Source organism: Rhinatrema bivittatum, chromosome 8 (genome assembly GCF_901001135.1).
Source record: "Rhinatrema bivittatum chromosome 8, aRhiBiv1.1, whole genome shotgun sequence".
Lineage (NCBI taxonomy): Eukaryota > Metazoa > Chordata > Amphibia > Gymnophiona > Rhinatrematidae > Rhinatrema > Rhinatrema bivittatum.
Window position 1 is genome coordinate 163,059,999 of NC_042622.1, and position 20,616 is coordinate 163,080,614.

Below are 20,616 nucleotides of genomic sequence, written 5' to 3' on the forward strand. Positions count from 1 at the left end.
TTGAAACTAAAAGAATTTATTAAGAATCCTTTTCATGAAAATGATCTGCATTAGCAAAACCTGCATGGATAAAGTTCAGGACTTCTAACACTGCAGCTCACCAGTTTCACTGCTCAGAACATAAATTGTTGAGGAAATGGAGAGAAACAGAGCAAAAAGGCACAAAAATGGTGGGACCCCCTTCCCCCTCTATAGAAGGTTTCAAGCTGGCTCTCTCAGGGACCCAGGATGCTCCATTGTTAAAGAGTTGCTGGGTTTTGATGCTGTGAAAGGTGCAGTAGCTATTTCAGCTGATTTGAAGAGCCAGGACTGCTAAAATTGACATTTTTAATTCATTCCCTTGTGGAAACACCCTACAGGGACTATGCAGTAGCATCAGTGATGGGCTGGAGAGAGCAATGGCAGGGGGAGAGGGAGGTGATAGGGGGAAGCAATGGGAAGAGCAGCACTGGTACTGTTGGGAGTGATGGGGAGGCCAGTGCAATCAGTGGTGATATCATTAGGGGATAATAGGGCTGGTGATGGGAATGGTGGAGAGATGTCCATGGGAGAGCAGTGAGAGAATCAGCATTGGTGTCACGCGGGGAAAGAGGTAATGCAGAGGTCCATTACCAGTGATGGGATAGGCACTGTGAAGATCTGCACTAGTGTTGTGCAGGGGGAGATCTGTGCTGGTGACAGGACAGGCAGCGGAGAGATGTGCAGTGGTGTTGGGTAGGGGAAGGTCCATACTGGGAGAGGCAGTGGGGAGAGTTGCACTGATGTTATGCAGGGGGAGATCTGTGCTGGTGATATGGCAGGCAGTAGGGAGATCTGTACTGGTGTTGGGTCGGGGAAGGTCTGTGCTGAGGGTGGGAAAAGCAGTGGGGAGATTTGCACTGTTGTTGTGCAGGAGGAGATCTGTGCTGGTGGCAGGGCAGGCAGTGGGGATTATCTGCACTGGTGTTACGTAGGGAGGGTCCATACTGAGAGATGCAGTGGGGAGAATTGCACTGGTGTTGGGTAGGGAGAGGTTCATGCTGGAGGTGGGAAAAGCAGTGGGGAGAACTGCAGTGGTGTTGGGTAGGGGGAGGTTAGCACTGGTCTGGAGGTGGGAAAAGCAGTGGGGAGAACTGTAGTGGTGTTGGGTAGGGGGAGGTCTGTGCTGGAGGTGGGAAAAGCAGTGGGGAGAACTGCAGTGGTGTTGGGTAGGGGGAGGTTTGCACTGGTCTGGAGATGGGAAAAGCAGTGGGGAGAACTGTAGTGGTGTTGGGTAGGGGGAGGTTTGCACTGGTCTGGAGGTGGGAAAAGCAGTGGGGAGAACTGTAGTGGTGTTGGGTAGGGGGAGGTTTGCACTGGTCTGGAGGTGGGAAAAGCAGTGGGGAGAACTGTAGTGGTGTTGGGTAGGGGGAGGTTTGCACTGGTCTGGAGGTGGGAAAAGCAGTGGGGAGAACTGTAGTGGTGTTGGGTAGGGGGAGGTTTGCACTGGTCTGGAGGTGGGAAAAGCAGTGGGGAGAACTGCAGTGGTATTGGGTAGGGGGAGGTTTGCACTGGTCTGGAGGTGGGAAAAGCAGTGGGGAGAACTGTAGTGGTGTTGGGTAGGGGGAGGTTTGCACTGGTCTGGAGGTGGGAAAAGCAGTGAGGAGAACTGTAGTGGTGTTGGGTAGGGGGAGGTTTGCACTGGTCTGGAGGTGGGAAAAGCAGTGAGGAGAACTGAAGTGGTGTTGGGTAAGGGGAGGTTTGCACTGGTCTGGAGGTGGGAAAAGCAGTGGGGAGAACTGTAGTGGTGTTGGGTAGGGGGAGGTTTGCACTGGTCTGGAGGTGGGAAAAGCAGTGGGGAGAACTGCAGTGGTGTTGGGTAGGGGGAGGTTTGCACTGGTCTGGAGGTGGGAAAAGCAGTGAGGAGAACTGAAGTGGTGTTGGGTAGGGGAAGGTCCATGCTGGTGACAGGAGAGGAGGAAGCAGGTGATCAATGTTAGTGTTTTGAAAGTAAAATTCTCACATCTTCAGGGAGTCCAAGATCAGAACTGTCGGTCTCTCAAGAGAAATGAGACTAGACTTTCATATCAGTCCAGCTAGGTAAATGTGAGCTTACAAGGAGTAAGATTACATGGGCTGCACCCTTTACATCTCATCCATCTTATCCACATCAGAAACAGAGAAAGCAAAAGGTGAATTGCCGTTTCCCGTCCAATCTCCCATTTTTCTGTGCAAGTGGTAATTACAATTTTACATACCAAAAATATAACAAAAGATTCCACTCAGAACTAAGCAACCCACTTCCCAGGACGTGCACATGAGCAAGTCTACAGTCAGCACTCCCGTCAGAAACCCTATCACCCCTTGTTGTCCTGAAAATTTGGTGCGGACAGGAGGGGGACACGGACACGGACATAGACAGAGACAGACACATACACGGCAATCTCCCTCAGAAAGCAGGCTAAAAAATAATCCATTTTAAATGCAAAGGTTTGCACGAGAGGCCTAAGCACTGTCAGTCTCACAGTAAGCTTTATACAATATTATTACAGATGGCTCCATCACTACCATGCTACACTGCAACTGCTGCCTGGTAACAATTTGGTTCAGCTCCTCTCACCTCAATCCCACTGCGTGTGGCGACCCTCCCCACCACCAATTCCATGTGCCAGGCTCTCCTGCTCCCTACCGATCCTGCTGTGCTGAGCTGCCATCACCTCCACAGATCCCACTACACTCCGCTACCTTCCCTCCACCTTCCCTCCCTCTGCTGATCCCACCATGTTCAGCTTTCCTTCTTCTCTCCTCTTTGCCCTGCAGCAAGGAAAACTGGAATCCTCCAGACACTGGTACTGATCCAGTATGAAAGCAACCACCTGCCACTCCACTGTTCCATTCAGGCTCTCCGTCCTAGTAAATACCCCATGTAGATCCACAGGTATAAAGTTCTCCAACACAAAGCCTGCACAATTAATAGTGTTTGCCCTCTTAGATGATGAACTTAAAATATTATTTAAAACACACCAAACAAACAGAAAATGTCTCCTTCCACCAGTGTCCTGAGTAGACAGCTGAAGATCTCTCGGACCCACACAGAGTCACTTCCTCTGGATGCCATCAATGCTTTTGCTAAGGAAGTCTTCTGCCCATTTGCTCTCCACCAGAGTCACAAAACACAGAGAAGGTTAAAGGTCTCAGATAAGAGGCAATTGCCCAACTGATGTGTCGGGAGAGCTGACGCCTTGTATCCTTCCTGTCCAATCAGCAAACAGGTTCAGTGGCCAGGCAGGGGATGACCCAGGAGGAAGCTGCCCATGTCGCAGAGCTGGAAGGAAGGAGGCTTTCTCCACCTTACAAGGAGATCGGACATGGATAGTCCCGGCCTTTCATCTCATATTGCAAAGCATTTTGAATCTTGTTCTGCTTTTCTTCTCAGAATGAAAGGAAGATGAGCTAAGTCCCAGATCTCACAGCAATGTGAGTTTACACAAAGCAAACTTGGTGCTAATCCTCCCTGAGGAAATGAGGGGGCTTTGAAAGCTGGCAGAAATCTTGGGCTGTCCCAGAGAGAAACAAATGAGGGCAGATAAAGACCAAAAGAGTCCATCCATTTTACCCAGGTTAGATTTCTGCACATATGCAATCCAACAGCTGCTGCTTCCTCCCTCATTTCCTATGCCTGTTCACTGTCACAGCCAGTTCCACCATGACCACATGTACAAACACCACTGCCCACAAGAACCTCCACAAATCTCTGATGCAAATGTAGCTTTGCAATGGTTCCTATGCACTGAAAGGGGACTTCAGGTGGATGGTACCAGAGCCAAAACAGTGGCAGAATTCAAGCATGCAAGAGATAGACACACGGGAACCTTACTACCATGAGAAGTAAGGGGAACTAGAGTAAGACCTGTGATGGCACAAGGGGGCAGATTGGATGGATCAAGAGATTCTTTTCTGTCAACATCTTGTTTCTATGTTTATCTGCAAGCTCTTAGAGAGCAAGCACTTCCTGACCTTGAAATGCACCAAGGGAAGGGAAACTGAAGTTGGGAAAAGTTGCACAAAAGGCACGGTTTTCACCAAAGAACGCTGCCTGTGATTCATGTGATCCAGACCCTGAGTCCCAAGGGCTTTCCCAGAGCTAATGCTGGAGGTGAAGGGCCACACACTTCCTTTCCGTGGCTTCCCCTATGATTTCATGAAGGTCCCATCAACACAATCCAGGGAATAACTTCCCAACAGATTTCATGACAGAACACTTTCTGACTGGGTCCAATTACTGCTGCTGCCTTCCCTGCCTCCTCCCTCTGAAAGCTCTTATCACAAGATAGTTTCACCAGAACATCGAAGCCACAAGAGCAGATTTACTTCCTTTCCTTTTATTTGGCAAAGCTGGCTCAGTTTTCCCACTGTCTGCCTCCTAAGTCCTCCCTAATTCCCTCATCTGGGTTTTACCACCTCCCCAACTTACACCAGAGCAGGCAACACGGGCAAATCCAACCTTATATTTCAGTGAACTGAATCCAAGACCAGTAAGAGTTGTAAAGCTCATTTCTAGCTAAAGTCTGCATCAGGAAATGTGGTTCACGGGGCATAAAACAAGAGATAAGACTGGTAGCCGGACCAGGGATGTGATGGGATAAGGATCAAGCTGAAAAGAGAATCTCCCAGCAGCCCAGGGCAATCTGGCACACAAATGTGTAAACTGGGAACACCACTTACAGCACAGGAAAAACTGCACACTGGTGGATCACAGACAAAAGGAAGAATGTGCACTGCACTTCACGATTCCTCTGAGGTGAGATGGGAGTCTCCTAAACTCACAATCAAGTAAACCTCACAGCCCAAAATTAAAAACAAAAGATAAAGCACTTCAGCTGATAAATTATTTCTCCAGGATTGTGTTCTGGATTAGCTAATGCAAAGAAAGCAATCAAAGTTGAATAGTCGCCTCACACAGGCCTGAAAACCAAGTGAGAGCGAGTGAGAGAAGGGGCTCTCCTGGAACACCCGCTCCCTGCCTTCCTAAAATATCTCACAACCTGCTAGCTTAAACCTGGAACATGGCCACTCCTAACTCTCCTATTCAGCTTCCTCATTTCCCCATCCTGGGGACAGAGGCTCCACACCACAGCTCTTCTGAGTTGTGTTACAACGCTTTTGTTTTTAGTTTATTGTGGTTTCTTGGTTTTGGGGGTGATGTTTTTTTGAAGAGTGCCATGGATGGCCTCCGGCCTGCTGCCGACACTTAGGATTATCGCAGTTGAAGATGTGGTCCTCGCCACTCCCGAGCTCTTCATCCCACTTTGGACCACTTCAGAAAGGCAGATATATCTCGCACAGGGACGTGATGGGTCAATGCCTTGACCCGCAGGTTACGGTCATCTGTCAGCAGCACGACCTCTCGTCGTAGACGGATGGGTTCATCTATAAAAAAAAAACCAAGAAATCAGATTCTTACAAGACTTGGAGAGACAGCAGCTGCCATGAACAGAGAGAGCAAGCTTTTGGACTCGTGTGTGCATGTTTTATACTGAGCACTAATCTGTATTCATGGATTTGCTGACAACCCTTTGTATAGTAATATCTTCTTCATCTACCTTAACACATCTTATAGCCTTATGAAAGCACAAAGGAACATCCTACAATGAGACAGGCTGGGGAAGGCTCACAGTGATGAAAGCAGGCAGGGCCGGTGCTTCCATTAGGCAAACTAGGCAGTTGCCTAGAGCAGTGGTCCCCAACCCTGTCCTGGGGGCCCACCAGCCAGTCGGGTTTTCAGGATATCCATAATGAATATGCATGAGAGAAACTTTGCATGCACTGTCTCCATAACATGCAAATTTTCTCTCATGCATATTCATTGTGGATATCCTGAAACCTCAACTGGCTGGTGGGTCCCCAGGACAGGGTTGGGGACCACTGGCCTAGGCACCAAAATTTGGGGGTGGGGGGGGGGGGGTGGCAAAATCCTGGCAGCACAAAGGCCCCCATAGGGTGCTGCACCAAGGCCAATACCAATGAGGGGAGCACTGTAAATTAGCAGAAATGATGAATGAAAGCAAGAGAAAGAAGAAACCTATCTAGTGCTCAAAGGAGGTGGCTGATAAAATAAAAATAAAAAGAACAGCGTTCGAGAAATATAAAGGATCCCAAAAAGAGGAACACAGGGAAGAATATCTGGTTAAACCGAGAAAGATGAAGAAAGTAATCAGGAAAGCAAAAAGTCTGGCGGAAGAAGGGATTGCCAAAGAGGTAAAGAGAGGTGACAAAACGTTTTTCAGATACATCAGAGAAAGGCCCGAAGTGCTTTAGTGAAACTGAAAGCCGAAAAGTATCAATGTGTGGAAAGAGATGAAGAAAAGGCGGAAATATTAAACAAATACTTCAGTTTGGTGTTCACTAAAGAAGACCCTGGACAAGGACATTCGCTGGTTAACAAGACTGTGGATGGGGGCGGATTTGATGAAACCCCATTTATGGAAGAGAATTTAGGGGAAGAGCTAGGAAAACTGAAAGTGGACAAAGCCATGGGGCCTGATGAGGTTCATCCCAGGATACTGAGGGAGCTCAGAGATGTGCTGGCGGCTCCGCTAAGTGACCTGTTCAATAGATCCCTGGAAACGGGAGTGGTGCTGAGGGATTGGAGAAGAGCAGTGGTGGTCCCGCTTCACAAGAGTGGGAGCAGGGAGGAGGCTGGAAACTAAGGGCCGGTTAGCCTCACCTCGGTGGTAGGAAAATTAATGGACACTCTGATGAAGGAAAGGATAGTGAAATATCTACAATCCGGTGGGTTGCCCGATCCGAGACAGCATGGATTCACCAGGGGGAGGTCCTGTCAGATGAATCTGATTGATTTTTTTGATTGGGTGACTAGAGAATTGGATCAGGGAAAAGTGCTTGATGTGATTTACTTGGATTTTAGTAAAGCCTTTGATACGGTCCTGCATAAAAGACTCGTGAACAAAGTGAGAAGCTTGGGAGTGAGCGCCAAGGTGGGGTGTGGATTACAAACTGGTTGACAGATAGAAGAGAATGTGATGGTAAATGGAACCTGCTCTGAAGAGAGAACGGTGTTAAGTGGAGTGCCACACGTTGTTGGGACCAGTTCTGTTCAACGTCTTTGTGAGCGACATTGTGGAAGGGATAGAAGGTAAAGTTTGTCTATTTGCGGATGATACTAAGATCTGCAACAGAGTGGACTAAAGGAAGGAGTCGACAGAATGAGAAGTGATTTAAGGAAGCTTGAAGAGTGGTCAAAGATATGGCAACTGGGATTTAATGCCAAGCAGTGCAGAGTCATGCATATGGGATGCAGTAATCCGAAAGAACTGTATGCAACGGGGGGTGAAGAGCTGCTGTGCACGGAACAGGAGAGAGATCTTGGGGTGATAGCGTCTAACGATCTAAAGATGGTGAAGCAATGTGTCAATGCGATAGCTAAAGCTAGAAGAATGCTGGGCTGCATAGAGAGAGGAATAACCAGTAAGAAAAAGGAGGTGATAATCCCCTTGTACAGGTCCTTGGTGAGGCCTCATCTGGATTACTGTATTCAGTTCTGGAGACTGTATCTCAAAAGGGACAGAGTCAGGATGGAGGCAATTCAGAGAAGGGCGACCAAAATGGTGGGGGGTCTCCATCAAATGACTTATGAGGAGAGGTTGAAGGACCTAAATCTGTATCCACTGGAGGAGAGGAGGAGCAGAGTAGATTTGATGAAGACCTTCAGATACCTGAAAAGTTTTAATAATGCACGATCAACAACAAACCTGTTCTGCTGGAAAGAAACCAATAGAACTAGGGGTCACAAAATGAAACTCCAGGGAGTATGACTCAGAACTAATGTCAGGAAATTTATTTTCATGGAGAGGTGGTGGATGCCTGGAATGCCCTTCCAGAGGAGGTGGTGAAGACAAAAACTGTGAAAGATTTCAAACAGGCATGGGATAAACAGTGTGGATCCCCTAAGGCAAGGGGGAGGGGAATGTAGTAAGGGGCATGGAAGTAACTTGCTGGTGTCGCTGTTATTACCCATAACAAATAAGCCTTCATACTGTTGATGCAACTCCATCATTGCTCGCTGCTTCAACAGCAGGGGGAAAAGAGGAATTGGATTCAGACAACAACTAACAAGGAGATTGTACTGTATGGTCTGCGAAAACAAATAAGCATAGGCGTAACTTGCTTGATGCGGCGGTTACCAACCTTAACCAATAAGCCTGATACTACACTTCTGATGCAACTCCAATATTGCTCTCTGCTTCAACTGCAGGGGTGAAAAGAAATTGAACTCAAACAGTAACTAACAAGAGCTTGGGTATAACTTTCCTGATGCAGCGGTTACTAACCTTAACCAAAAAGCCTGATACTACACTTCTGATGCAGCTCCCAACATTACTCTCTGCTTCAACAGCAGGGGGCTGAAAGGAAATTGGACTCAAACAGAAACCAACAAGAGCCCTGACCTTGGCAGTCTGTGTACCTGATAAATATGGGAAACGGATAACTATGGGAGCTTGCTGGGCACTCTGGATGGGCCATTAGGTCCTTTTCTGCCGTCACGTCTATGTTTCTATGACCGAAGTTTCGCCTAGGGCGCCAAATACTCTTGCACCAGCTCTGAAAGCAGGTTTTGGTGGACAGGTAATGACTCTCCAGAGCAGAATACAGCTATAAAGAATCAATTTCCACTTCACCCAAAAATAAACTCTAGACAAGCTCCAGGCTGGATCATGTGATTTGTTGGCAAGTGGTGCTGGTTTTCTTTTCTTTTCTGATACTTTAGGAAATTTTGAACAATAAACATCCTGTGACACTGGTAAGGTTCCACTTTGTTAAAAACCAGAAACTGCTTCTGTCAGTTGCCATCCGCCAAACCCTCAGGGCTGCAGCGTTGGCTGTCACCTCCACATAAACACTGCATGACAGCTACTCTGTAAACCTGACAGGCTGATCCGCTGAAAATTCACACTGCTGCCTACCTCCAGTCCCCAGGCCCTGCCTGGATTTCACTCTGTGCTATGATGGCGCATGAGCAGATGACAGGCAGATGCTGATAAAGGGCAGAAGTCTTGCTGAGGAGGAATCAACAGCACCCTTCAGGAAAAAGAGACCCAAGATACACCAACCAAGCACAGTCACTGTCCCCATGGGGACAGTTTTCATTTCTATATCATCACCTTAATGACCACTCTGGCCTGGTACCTTTTCTCACACCCTCTGTCACACAAAAGTGAATCACCTAAAGACTCTCACTGCCTGCCCAGGGGTCTGTCATAGCTTGGATGGTACTTGATCTGTCACATAGACAATAACATCATTGGGCAGCTAGTTATAGCTCAAGCCTTACCTGCACCCAGCTTCCTATTTATATCATGAAAAATGGTTGCATACCTGATCTCTCACCTTCTGTCCTAAGGGCCCCATGACGAATTACAAACAATTTAATCAAGAAAACCATACAAATGTATAACTACATTTGAAGAAAAAAACAACACAAATCGCATGAAACATAAAATCGAGAGGAAGCGATGTCAGTGTCCAATATGGCTGCTTGAAGCTCTTGATCCGCATGGGCTTAGCATTAGTGGCTTTTTTATTTGCTACGCACTTTCTGTGCCCTGATTTTTTGGTGCCTCTGCTCCCTGCACTATGGCGACTTGGCAAAAAACTGTGGACTTGAAAGAATTTTCTTTTACTGGCACTGTGGATCACTTGAAGGAAGTCGATCTTGGCGAGGTTGGTGAGACAGCGCGTGAACAAGAAATGCCCATTGCGGGAGCAGAGGTAGACAATGGCTCAGCGGGATCATCAAGAGCTGAATTCTTGGCCTGGTTTAAAGATTTAAAAACTGGTATCATGGCCATCAAGAAGGAAATTCACGAAGCTGTAGGGGAATTGCATCACAATATTGATGACTTGGGCCTGAGAGTGGTGGAATTCGAGCATAAGATGGAGGAGCATTAGGAAGATGTGAGGCAGCAATCTAAAATTACTCTACAGCTTAAGCATTTGTCGGAGGAGCTTACCGACAAACTAGAATATCTAGAAAATGATCATGCAGGAATAACATTTGGATCAGAGTGGTCCCTGAAGAAGAGGGATTTATTGATTATGATATACTTGTCCAGGACATCTGCAAGGCTATCTTGAATTTTGGCTCTGTTACTTTGCCCACGATTGAAGTTAAGATAGACCGAGCAAACAGATCTCTGGGCAGAGTGAGCAACAATAAACCTAGAGATATTATTGCCTGCCTGCATGATTTTCCTATCAAGGACAGGATAATGGAAAAAAGCAAGAAAAATTGGAAAGGGATGAAACTCCAGATATTTAATGATGTCTCTGCCATTACCCTCCAACGTCGTCAGCATATGAAGTAGATCATTGATTCCTTTCGAGCTGGTAACGTTAGATATAAATGGCTGTATCCTTTTGGAATTTCTTTTACTATCAATGGCCAATCTTTCACTGCCCGCACGCCAGAGGCTGAGGAGAATGTTCTACACCAGAAGGGTATGGACATTAAGGAATCTAAAGTGGCTGAACACTCTGGCCCTCGAAGGGATGTGTGGCAAGGTGGCAGTGCATCGGCAAACGATTGTGGAGGAATTCCAGCAGAGATATCCCTGCCCATGCTGCGGGAACTTGACTCTGATTCCCTTCTGGTTTTTGAACTCAATTCTTTTTTTTTTCTCCATAGTTGCCTTTTCGGAGAATGGTTCTCTGTTTCAGTAATATTCTTTTACTGCTGTGTGCATAAAAGTTATATTAGCATAGCCACTGTTTAAGGTTGTGATTTTAAGACATAAAAGGAGGCGTCATTCCTCTTAGATTGTGTGATGCTTTTGGTATCGCACGTTTCCTTGTTTATGGGATGGGGGGGGGGGGTGAGTGGGGAAAGGGTCCCGTGAACAGTGCAAGTTTAGGATTTGTGATTATTTATTGAGAGGGTTGGGCTGAATTGCTCTTATGGTCTTTTTTTTTTTACAATAATGCTGACATTACTGATGTATCTTTAAACGTGAAAGGGCTCAATATGCCTTAAAAGCGGCAACTTTTATTTGAGGAGGCAAATGCCAGGCGAGTTTTTTTTTTTATACAAAAGACACATTTTCTTAAAAAAGATGAACGACTGCTTAGGAATAATCATTTTCCGCATTTATTTTTGGCTTGCAATCTTTTATATTGAAAAAAGGGAGGTGTGGGTATTATGATTTCTAAAGATTTAAAAATTGAAATCTTAGCCTGCAAAAAAAAGATAGGGAGGGGAGGTACATACGGTAGCACTCAGAGCCAAGACTGATTCGGTTTTGGTGAGACTAATAAAGATATATGCCCCCAATGTCGCCCAAGGGGACTTTTCTGTAAAACTTGAAACTGATTTGAGCAATCCTATTCAAGGTCACACATTGGTGGGGGGGACGGCCGGACTTATTCTTGATAATAATCCCGTACCTAGAGATGGTTTAAAATACCAGAGAACTAGATTGAAATATTTTCAAGAATCATGGGGATTACAGGATATTTGGAGGATATTGAACCCCATGGGGAAAACCTATACCTTTTTTTCTAGCGTGCACAGCTCTTACTCTAGGATTGATATGATGCTTGGAGATAAATTTTGGGTTCAAGAGTGTAATTTAGCTAATATTGGTACAATTACTTGGATGGATCATGCCCCAGTCTTTGGAACTTTTCATCTCTTACAGATTGAGGAGGGACAGAAGTATTGGCAGCTGAATGATTTGTTGTTGGCTGATAAGAGACTTTGTGAGGAACTAAGGGATGATATTAAAGAATACTTTTGGCTTAATGTCTCAGGTGATGTAACAATCCAGACCCTTTGGGACTGCTTTAAGGCTATACTCCGTGGTACATTTATTTCTAAAGTCGTAGTGGCCAGAAAGCGTACTAAAAAAGAAAAGTTGGATTTTCTACAATCTATTAAACAATTGGAACAGCATCACAAAAAGTTTGGTGGTGTGAAAACTCAGAGAGCTGGATTATAAACGGGTTTGCTTGCGTACCATTTTGTGCAGTGCCATACAATATAGATTGCATGGATTGCATCGGATTTTTTTTTGAAGAGGGCAATAAACCTAACAAGTTGCTAACCTGGCAGTTAAAGACAATTATCCAAAAGCCAAATTTTGAAAATCAAAGATGGGCAGGGAGCAGCTGTTTATAACACCCTCATACGAGATAGGTTCGCCCAATTTTATAAAGAATTATATACATGTGAGAATTCCATATTAGACTAACATCGATGCATACTTGGGCGAGGTTCAACTACCACAGGAAACTGCGCAGATGTTAGATGGGGAGATTTCCCAAGTGGAAATATTTGTAGTCATATCATCTCTTAAAACCAATAAAGCCCCTGATTTGGATGGTTATTCAGGACTTATGTTTTACAAGAAATTTAGAGGTTTAATGATCCTTCCCCTTCAATGTCTCTATAATGAACTATTTACAAATCCCACGCTGCTTTCTACAATGGAGTTGGTGGGAATCACAGTTTTGACAAAACCTGGGAAAGATAGTTTTTTATGTGGCTCATATAGGCCCATATCACTTCTAAATTCGGATTTGAAAATTTTGGCAAAAATATTGGCGAGGAGGTTCAATACTGTATTACCTGATCTGGTCATGTGGACCAATCGAATTTTATACCAGGTAGTCAAGCGGCAGACAATATCCATAAAATTTTGAACCTGATTTGGAATGCCAGAGAGGGGAAGGTACCAGCAGTCCTTTTAGCCTTAAATGCAGAAAAGGCATTTGACAGTGTCGATTGGACATTTATGTTTAAAGTTTTGCAGAAGATTGGGATGGGCCATAATTTTTGAATTGGTTGAAAGCTATGTATTTTTCTCCCAAGGCCTGCATAAAGATAAATGGTTTTTACTCAAATGTCTTTGATTTGGGTAGGGGTACTAGGCAGCGGTGTCCACTCTCCCCCTTATTATTCACGTTGGTTATGGAAACTTTAGCGGCATTGATTCGGCAGAATGGAGATATTAGGAGTATCCCTATTGGACATGCTCAGTTTAAGATATCTCTATTTGCGGACGATATTTTATTTACTATTGCACACCCACCATCTTTCCTTGCCTGTTGTTCAAGAATTAAATAGATTCAGTAAAGTTTCTGGTTTCAAGGTTAATATGGGCAAGATGGAACTACTGAACATTTCTCTTGATAATTTACAATTGGGTCATTTGCAAAATAATTTTTCTTTTAAGTGGGCAAAGCAAAGTATTCGTTACTTAGGAATTCAGGTGGGAGCAGACTGGAAGCAATTATTCGCTATGAAATACTACCCATTGCTTGACAGACTTATAAGGATTTGAATATTTGTGTTGTGTTTGTGGCATAATGTGGACTCTTGGTCGGAGTGGCGATGACTCCTCCCACGGGGAGGGACCCCGTGGGGAACCACAACAATAGGCTAGACTCAATAGTAAGCGGACACAGAGGAAAGGAAGCTTTATTATACTGCTGTGATGAAGATGGCACTGTCCGAGGAATGGACAGTGCCACAGTCCTGTGATATCAACAAGGCTCCGAATAGTCTCAGACGTAATGCAGTTGAAGTTCTCACCCAATTGTAGCAAAGGTCCGACAGTGTTCCGCAGCACGGGATAGACCGTGAACCTGAAGGGGTGGAGCAGAGAGAGCTTGGAGTGTAGCAGTACTCACAAGATAGCAGCGATGATAAAGTCCTTCGGTAGTCGAGTGAAGAGAGGCAGCAGAGGTCAGAGGTACAGGATACCCAGAGCAGGATAGGCCCTCAAGGAGCGAGTACCTAGAGGGTACCTGAAATAAAGCAGACAAGACCCCCGAGGAGCGGGTGTCCTGAAGGTTAGACTGAGCAGCCCCGAAGGGAGAGTGGAAGCGAGACGCCCCTGAGGAGCGGGTACCCAGAGTTTCAGTAGGTAGCGAAATACCCCGGTGGGTAGAGAGGAATCCAAGTGAGCAGCTTAGAAGCGGTCAGAGTAGCAAAATCGAAGTCCTTGCTAACTTGTTGTAGTGGAGCGGAGGTTTAAATACCCAGAGGTACTTACTTCATGCGGTGGGGCCACCCCCGAGGTTCCCGCCATGATGTTAAAAAAACATGGGTGACGCGCACGCACACACCCTATGAGGCCTCAGGAAGAAGCATGGCGGGCGGGGACGCCAAGGAGTACGGCAAACAGCAGCGGAGACAGCCATCTTCCCAAAAGAGGAGGAAAAAGGTAGAAGAGAGGTGAGGCAGAGTGGTTGCAGCCGTCTGCGACCAATGGACGCAACAATTTGGTCTCCCTATAATTTTTCATGGCTAGGCTAATAGCTGTTTTTTAAATGATGATCCTGCAAAGGTGGCTTTATTTCTTTCAGACCCTCCCTATTGAGGTCTCACATGTTTTTTTGCAATAACTCCATAGGAAAGTTTTCCATTTTATTTGGAAACGGCAGCCGCCTAGGATGGCTAAGAGGATGCTTTTTCTTTCTAAATCTAGGGGTGGGCTCGCTGTCCCTGATTTTGCAAAATATTATGTTGCAGCTCAGTTGAAAGCTGTTTATGAGTGGTCCCCTCAGTCTGCCCATAAGCAGTGGGTTTATATAGAGCAGGCTAATTCACAGCAGGGTTCTTTATATTTTAGAATCTGGGACCTGCAAGAAAGGGGGAGGTGTTTTAATAGCACCAATCCATTCTCTATGCTTACTCTAAAGATATGGAGGCAATGGAGGAGGCAGTTGATGGGTCAACAGCATTTTTCTCCGCTATCATCCTTGGGCCTCTATAAGGAGGTTCGTTATTTATCTGATTCTATATCCGAGTTTTCACGTTGGCCCCTGAAGGGGATATGGTGCTGCGGACAATTATTTCATGACTCTAAATTGATATCATTTGCAGATTTGAAATTGCAATTTGATCTTTTGGATTCTGAATATTACCGTTATATACAATTAGCACATTGCTTTTCCCAATTGTCTCTTAGGGATCAAGTGGCTTGCTCTTCCCTAAATGGATTCCTCCATTTAAACATGTGCTGGGTTGGGAATTGGACTGGGGAAGTCAGTTATCTCCTGAGCAATGGGAAAAGTGTTTTTCTGCTATAACTAAGAGCTCAATCTCATCTGCAGTGGTAGAAACTAATTAGGAAAAAACTTATAAAATTTTATATTTATTCTGACCGGTGCTGGAGACTTTGTGGGATGTTGGGATCCTTTTATCACGTTTGGTGGACTTGTCCAAAATTGCTTCCTTTTTGGAAATAGATGGCGTCCATATTATGTGAAATGACAGTTTACCATCATGTTGATTCTAAAATTTATCTTTTCTCACAATATCCATCTGGTTGGTCCTTTGCAGAAAGAAATGTAATAAATCATGTGTGGTGTGTAACTTGTCAGGAACTGGCAGCCCATTGGAAACAGATGACGGTGCCTTCCCCTATGACATTTCTTCACAGGATGTGGACTCTACATTACCTGTCCTATCTATCTCCGTTGAGAAGGATAAGGTGTCTATGCATGTATTGATTTGGGAACCTTTCCTTCAGTTGAACCAACGGCTCCCTTAATATAGTCTTTTTGATATCTTTTTTTGGTGGCAGTGTCAACTTCATTTATGTATTCTTATTTTCTAGCATATCTTTTTTTGTACCTGTTTATATTTTAGCCAGGGCACCTGGATGATTTATATTTTTATTATTTATTCATATATGTGCCAACCTTGCTCGTTTACTTTGAACAGGTTGTTAACCTTGCTTGCTCTAGGAAGGCAGAGTATGGGGGACCTCATTTTTAAAAAAAATTATTTGGTAGTAGTTTCTTATTGTATTGTATTCTCATACATCTGTTACTTGATTTTGGTGACTATGAATGTGTGAAATCTTCGAAGATTTTTGTATATCACTACTGCTAATGTTAATAAAACAAATATAAAAAAACCTCATAAAACCCAAATCATAAAAATCAGTACATTCCATATAAATGTACAATCTAAGACAAGAAATAACAAGCACACCTCCTCATCATAAATATCAAAACTAACCAAAGAACTGAGAATTTAGCAAACTAATTGGCAAAAGCATGAGTAAAAAGCCAAGCTTTGAAATAACTTGACGTGGAGCAAATATTTCTCTTTCCAAATTTATAACCTGCCTCTTCTGTAGAAGCTACAAGGTGGTGTACAATGAAAATACCATGAAAACAACAATGTGTGGGGAAGATGCTTTAGTGAAAAACCAAAAGTATCTTGTTCCATAGCATGGGGCTAATGACATGAAATGCCGACTTGCATGTCCACCAGCAAGTCTTAATGGGGTGAATGCATTGTCTACACTGCGTCTGACCTGTAAGCAGGACCCACCCGAAATCTTTCAATATAATGGATACAATTTTAACCTGTACCTGCCTACAAAGTGAAAGCCAAGGCAGATTCTGCAAAACCGACACAACGTGATCTCTAGATGCGACCCCTGCTTTACTCTGGAGGAGCTGTAGCCTTTTCACAGTTTGTAGTAAATCCTGATATTATTTCATGACTCTAAATTGATATCATTTGCAGATTTGATATAGTGAGTTACAGCTCCCTTAGTTCCCTCCCCTGTTATTTCTCTGCCTCTGTGGTGCTGTACTCTCGTACCTTTACTAGCTGGCATGAAGTCCTTGGCTTTGTCCTTGCAGTAATGGAGGCAGCAGGACAGGATCAGATCATCGTTGTTACCCTGAAACAAATAAAACTGTTTGGTTTCTCTTACTTCCAGTCATAAGTATATGGATGGAAGGAGAAAGGTCAGGGGCAGCTCAGATGGCTCCTTTTCTCTTCTTCACAGACGCCCAAACATGCTCAAAAAGCCCAACGGGTCTGCCCTCTGGCTACCTATGCCTTATCCAAGTCATCTTGCCTGCTATCCAAGTTATTCCAGTGCTTCCAAGCAACTTCTCCCATTCCCTGTCCACCCACAAGAGACAAAGACTGCATTCTGAGCTGCCACCTGACCCTTTCTGCATCTATATCACCCTCAGAAGGATGTGCAAGTAATATTTCTCTACAGTAACGTCCCATCCATTCATGAGATAAGGCTCTGGGGCAGGGTGCGGGGAGGGGAGTAAGCAGAGACCTAGCTTGGCTCTCACACGTTACCTTTTGTCCAGTGGTATCTTCACTACGAAAGGCAATAGACTCCAGCTCGTTTCCACGGCTTGTCAGTGCCCTCAGGAAGGGGTCACGGCTTTCAAACCGCTCTTCTAAGAACTCCACAGCGCTTTTTGCTTTCTCCTGAACCAGGCGGGCATGACCTCCGGCTCTGCAATCAGATTCTTGGCCTTTTGCTAAGCCATCCAGCTCATTTATCACTGCAAGAAGACAGCACTCAGTCAGAAAAAGGAAAAGCTGGGGTTCTGTGGAACAAGACACTGTAGAGAGACCTTAGGGACAGGATCCCGAGATACTACTCATGACTGGGACCCAGAGAGACCAGAATGACAGGAACCAGAGATACTACACATGACCGGGACCCAGAGAGACCAGAATGACAGGAACCCAGAGATACTACACATGACCAGAACCCAGAGAGAGCAGAATGACAGGATCCCGAGATACTACACATGACTGGGACCCAGAGAGACCAGAATGACAGGAACCCGAGATACTACACATGACCAGGACCCAGAGAGAGCAGAATGACAGGATCCCGAGATACTACACATGACCGGGACCCAGAGAGAGCAGAATGACAGGATCCCGAGATACTACACATGACCGGGACCCAGAGAGAGCAGAATGATAGGATCCCGAGATACTTCACATGACTGGGTCCTAGACAGAGCATGCAGACAGGATCCCAATATATTACACATGACTGGGTCTAAGAGAGACCACATGGACAGGATCCCAAGATACTGCACATTACTGGCACCCAGAGAGATCAAAATGTCAGGATCCTGAGATACTAGCAAGTCAGATGCAAAGCATTGATAAAAAAGGCAAAGAGAGACTTTGAAAAGAAGCTTGTGTGGAAGCAAAAACTCATAATAACTTTTTCAGTTACATTTGAGGTAAAAAGCCTGCAAGGGAGTCAGTTGGACCATTAGAATATCAAGGGATACAAGGAGCACTTAGGGATGACAAAGCCATAGAGAGAAACTAAATTAATTCTTTGCTTCAGTATTCAGTGAGAAAGATGTAAGACATATACTCATGTCAGAAATGATATTCAAAGGTGATGATTAGGTGGAACTGAAATAAATCTAGTGAACCTGGAAGATGTACTAGGGCAAATTGACAAACTAAAGAGTAGCAAATCACCTGGACCTGATGGTATACATCCCACAGTGCTGAAAGAACTGTGGACCTGCTATTGGAAATCTGTAAATTATCAATATCATCATCTATGGTACCTGAAGACTGGAAGGTTACCAATGGAACGCCAATTTTTAAAAAATGATCAAGGAGTGATCCAGGAAATTACAGAGTCTAACGTCTGTACCAGGAAAAATGGTAGAAACTATCATAAAGAACAAAATTGCTAAACATATAGATAAAGCATAGTTTAATGGTACAAAGTCAACATGGATTTAGCAAGAGAAGTCTTGCCTCACAAATTTACTACATTTTTTTGAAGACATAAAATAAACATGTGGATAAAGGTAAGCCAGTTGATATAGTGATCTGGATTTCCAGAAAGCATTTGACAAAATCCCTCATGAGAGACTTCTTAGGACCTAGAATATGAATGTGGTCCAAGAATATGAATGTTGATTTTGTAAACTGTTGTGATCTTCTTTTGGAATGACAGTATATAAAACAATCTAAATAAATAAATAAATAAATAAATAAATACATACATACATACTATACATGACTGGGTTCCAGAGAGAGCACACGGACAAGATCCCGAGACACGTCACTTGACTGGGTCCCAGAGAGACCAGATTGACAGGATCCTGAGCACTCCATGCATGACAAGAAAGGCAAGAGGGGTATTGCAAGGGGCAGGTGAGGAGCAGGATCGAGTAGTGCATTAGAGGTTGGGAGGTATGCTAAGGCTTCAGAGTATGATATGCAAGACAAAAGGAAAGGAGTAGCTGAAGGGTACGGTGAGAGAGAGAAAGGGAGTAGGTTAAGAGGAGGAAGGAGTGAAGTTGGTGAAGGGCAGGGAGGAGTGGAATGGATGAAGGGGAGGGGGAGGTGAGTTGGTGAAAGGAAAAGGGACTGGACTGATTGCAGAGGGAGTGGAGTGGGTGGAGGGTAGCGAGGAGTGGAATTGGTGAAGAGGAGGAGAATAGGTGATGGAGATTGGAGTGAAGGGCAGGGAGGAGTGGAGTCAGTTAAGGACAAATATGAGTGGAGTGGGTGGATAGGGGTGGGGCACTAGAGTAGGTGAAGGGCAGGAAGAAGTGGAGTGTGTGAAGGGAGAGGCAGTGGAATAGGTGTAGGGCAGGAGGAGTTAAGTGGGTGAAGGACAGGGATAGTGGAACAGAATGAGTAAAGGGGAGGGAGAAGTGGAGTGGGTGTAGGGAAGGGAGAAGTGGAGAAGAAGGTGAGCTGGTGAAGGGCAGCCATGGCTGAATGAGGGAGTGAGGGAGGGAAGTGGAGTAGGTGTAGGGCAGGAGGAGTGAAGTGAGTGAAAGACAGGGATAGTGAAGGGGAAGTGGAATGGGTGAAGGGGAGAGAGGGAGGGATTGGTGAAGGGCAGGGAAGGGGAGTTGGAGAAGGGCAGGGATGAGTGAATGGGGGAGGGAAGTGAAGTAGGTGATGGACAGGGGCGGGGAGTGAGTGAAGGGGATGTATCTTGCATTTTTCTCATGCTAAAGTGGATGGAGCCTGCCCGCCCTGCACTGGCTGCTGTGTACAAGATTCACTGCAGTTGCACTCATGCCAACATTCTCAGGTGCTGCAAACGTCTTTCCCAGAGCCCCCCGGGGCTCAGGGAACCACAGGCGGCTTCCTGTCCTGCTTCCGCTGGTTCAGGAATGCTTTGTGCTGTGGGGGAACACACACCCATCAAGGCTCCCTCTCTGTGCCAAGGCCCAGGAGGAAAAAAGCCCTCTTCCATTTCCATCTGTAACCACCTGATCAGCAGAAGAGACTGAGTGCCAATCACAAGACTACAGGAAACACCAAAAATACCAAGCCCGAGAGAACAGGAGAGAGACAGAAAGCATCAATCGTAAGATACAGAGCGCCAATCTTGAGACTTCAGGGAAGACCTCATCAAGCTTGAGACTGCAGGGGAGACTGCAAGAGCATCTATCTCAAAACTGCAGGTGACAGAGAGCACATCAATCCTGAGACAGCATGAGATATATGAGAACAGAAGTCCCAAGACTGCATGGGACATACAAAAATCACTAATCTTGGGACAGAATGAGAGTCAGAGCACTAATCCTGAGAAAGAATGACACACAGAGCAACAATGGAAGACAGCAGGGCAGACAAAATGAAAGATAGAGAAAACACCAACCCCGAGACAGCCCAGGAGAGCCAGAGAGCATCAATCTTGGGACAAAATGAGAGAGAGGGAGCACCAATGCTAAGACAGCAGCGGGGGGAGAGAGAGAGCACCAATCATGAGGCAGTGGTGCAGGCCAAGACTGTCCTTCCTGACACAGCAAGAGTCACAGGAAGCGCTACTAATGAGACAGCACTGAAGAGAA

At 45.3% G+C, this 20,616-nt stretch overlaps 1 protein-coding gene across 2 annotated transcripts in view; it reads right to left on the reverse strand.

Annotated features, from left to right (window-relative positions):
• The window catches only part of SMG6 (SMG6 nonsense mediated mRNA decay factor), a 387,710-nt gene continuing 367,094 nt past the window's right edge, over window positions 1-20,616 (reverse strand). For both annotated transcript variants that reach the window (XM_029611072.1, XM_029611073.1), the window contains exons 17-19: window positions 17,102-17,313; window positions 16,601-16,682; window positions 1-5,388 (exon numbers count right to left, since the gene is read on the reverse strand). In XM_029611072.1, coding sequence (XP_029466932.1) covers window positions 5,258-5,388; window positions 16,601-16,682; window positions 17,102-17,313 — 425 coding nt within the window. In that variant the 3' untranslated portion in view covers window positions 1-5,257. The remainder of the gene's footprint in view (window positions 5,389-16,600; window positions 16,683-17,101; window positions 17,314-20,616) is intronic.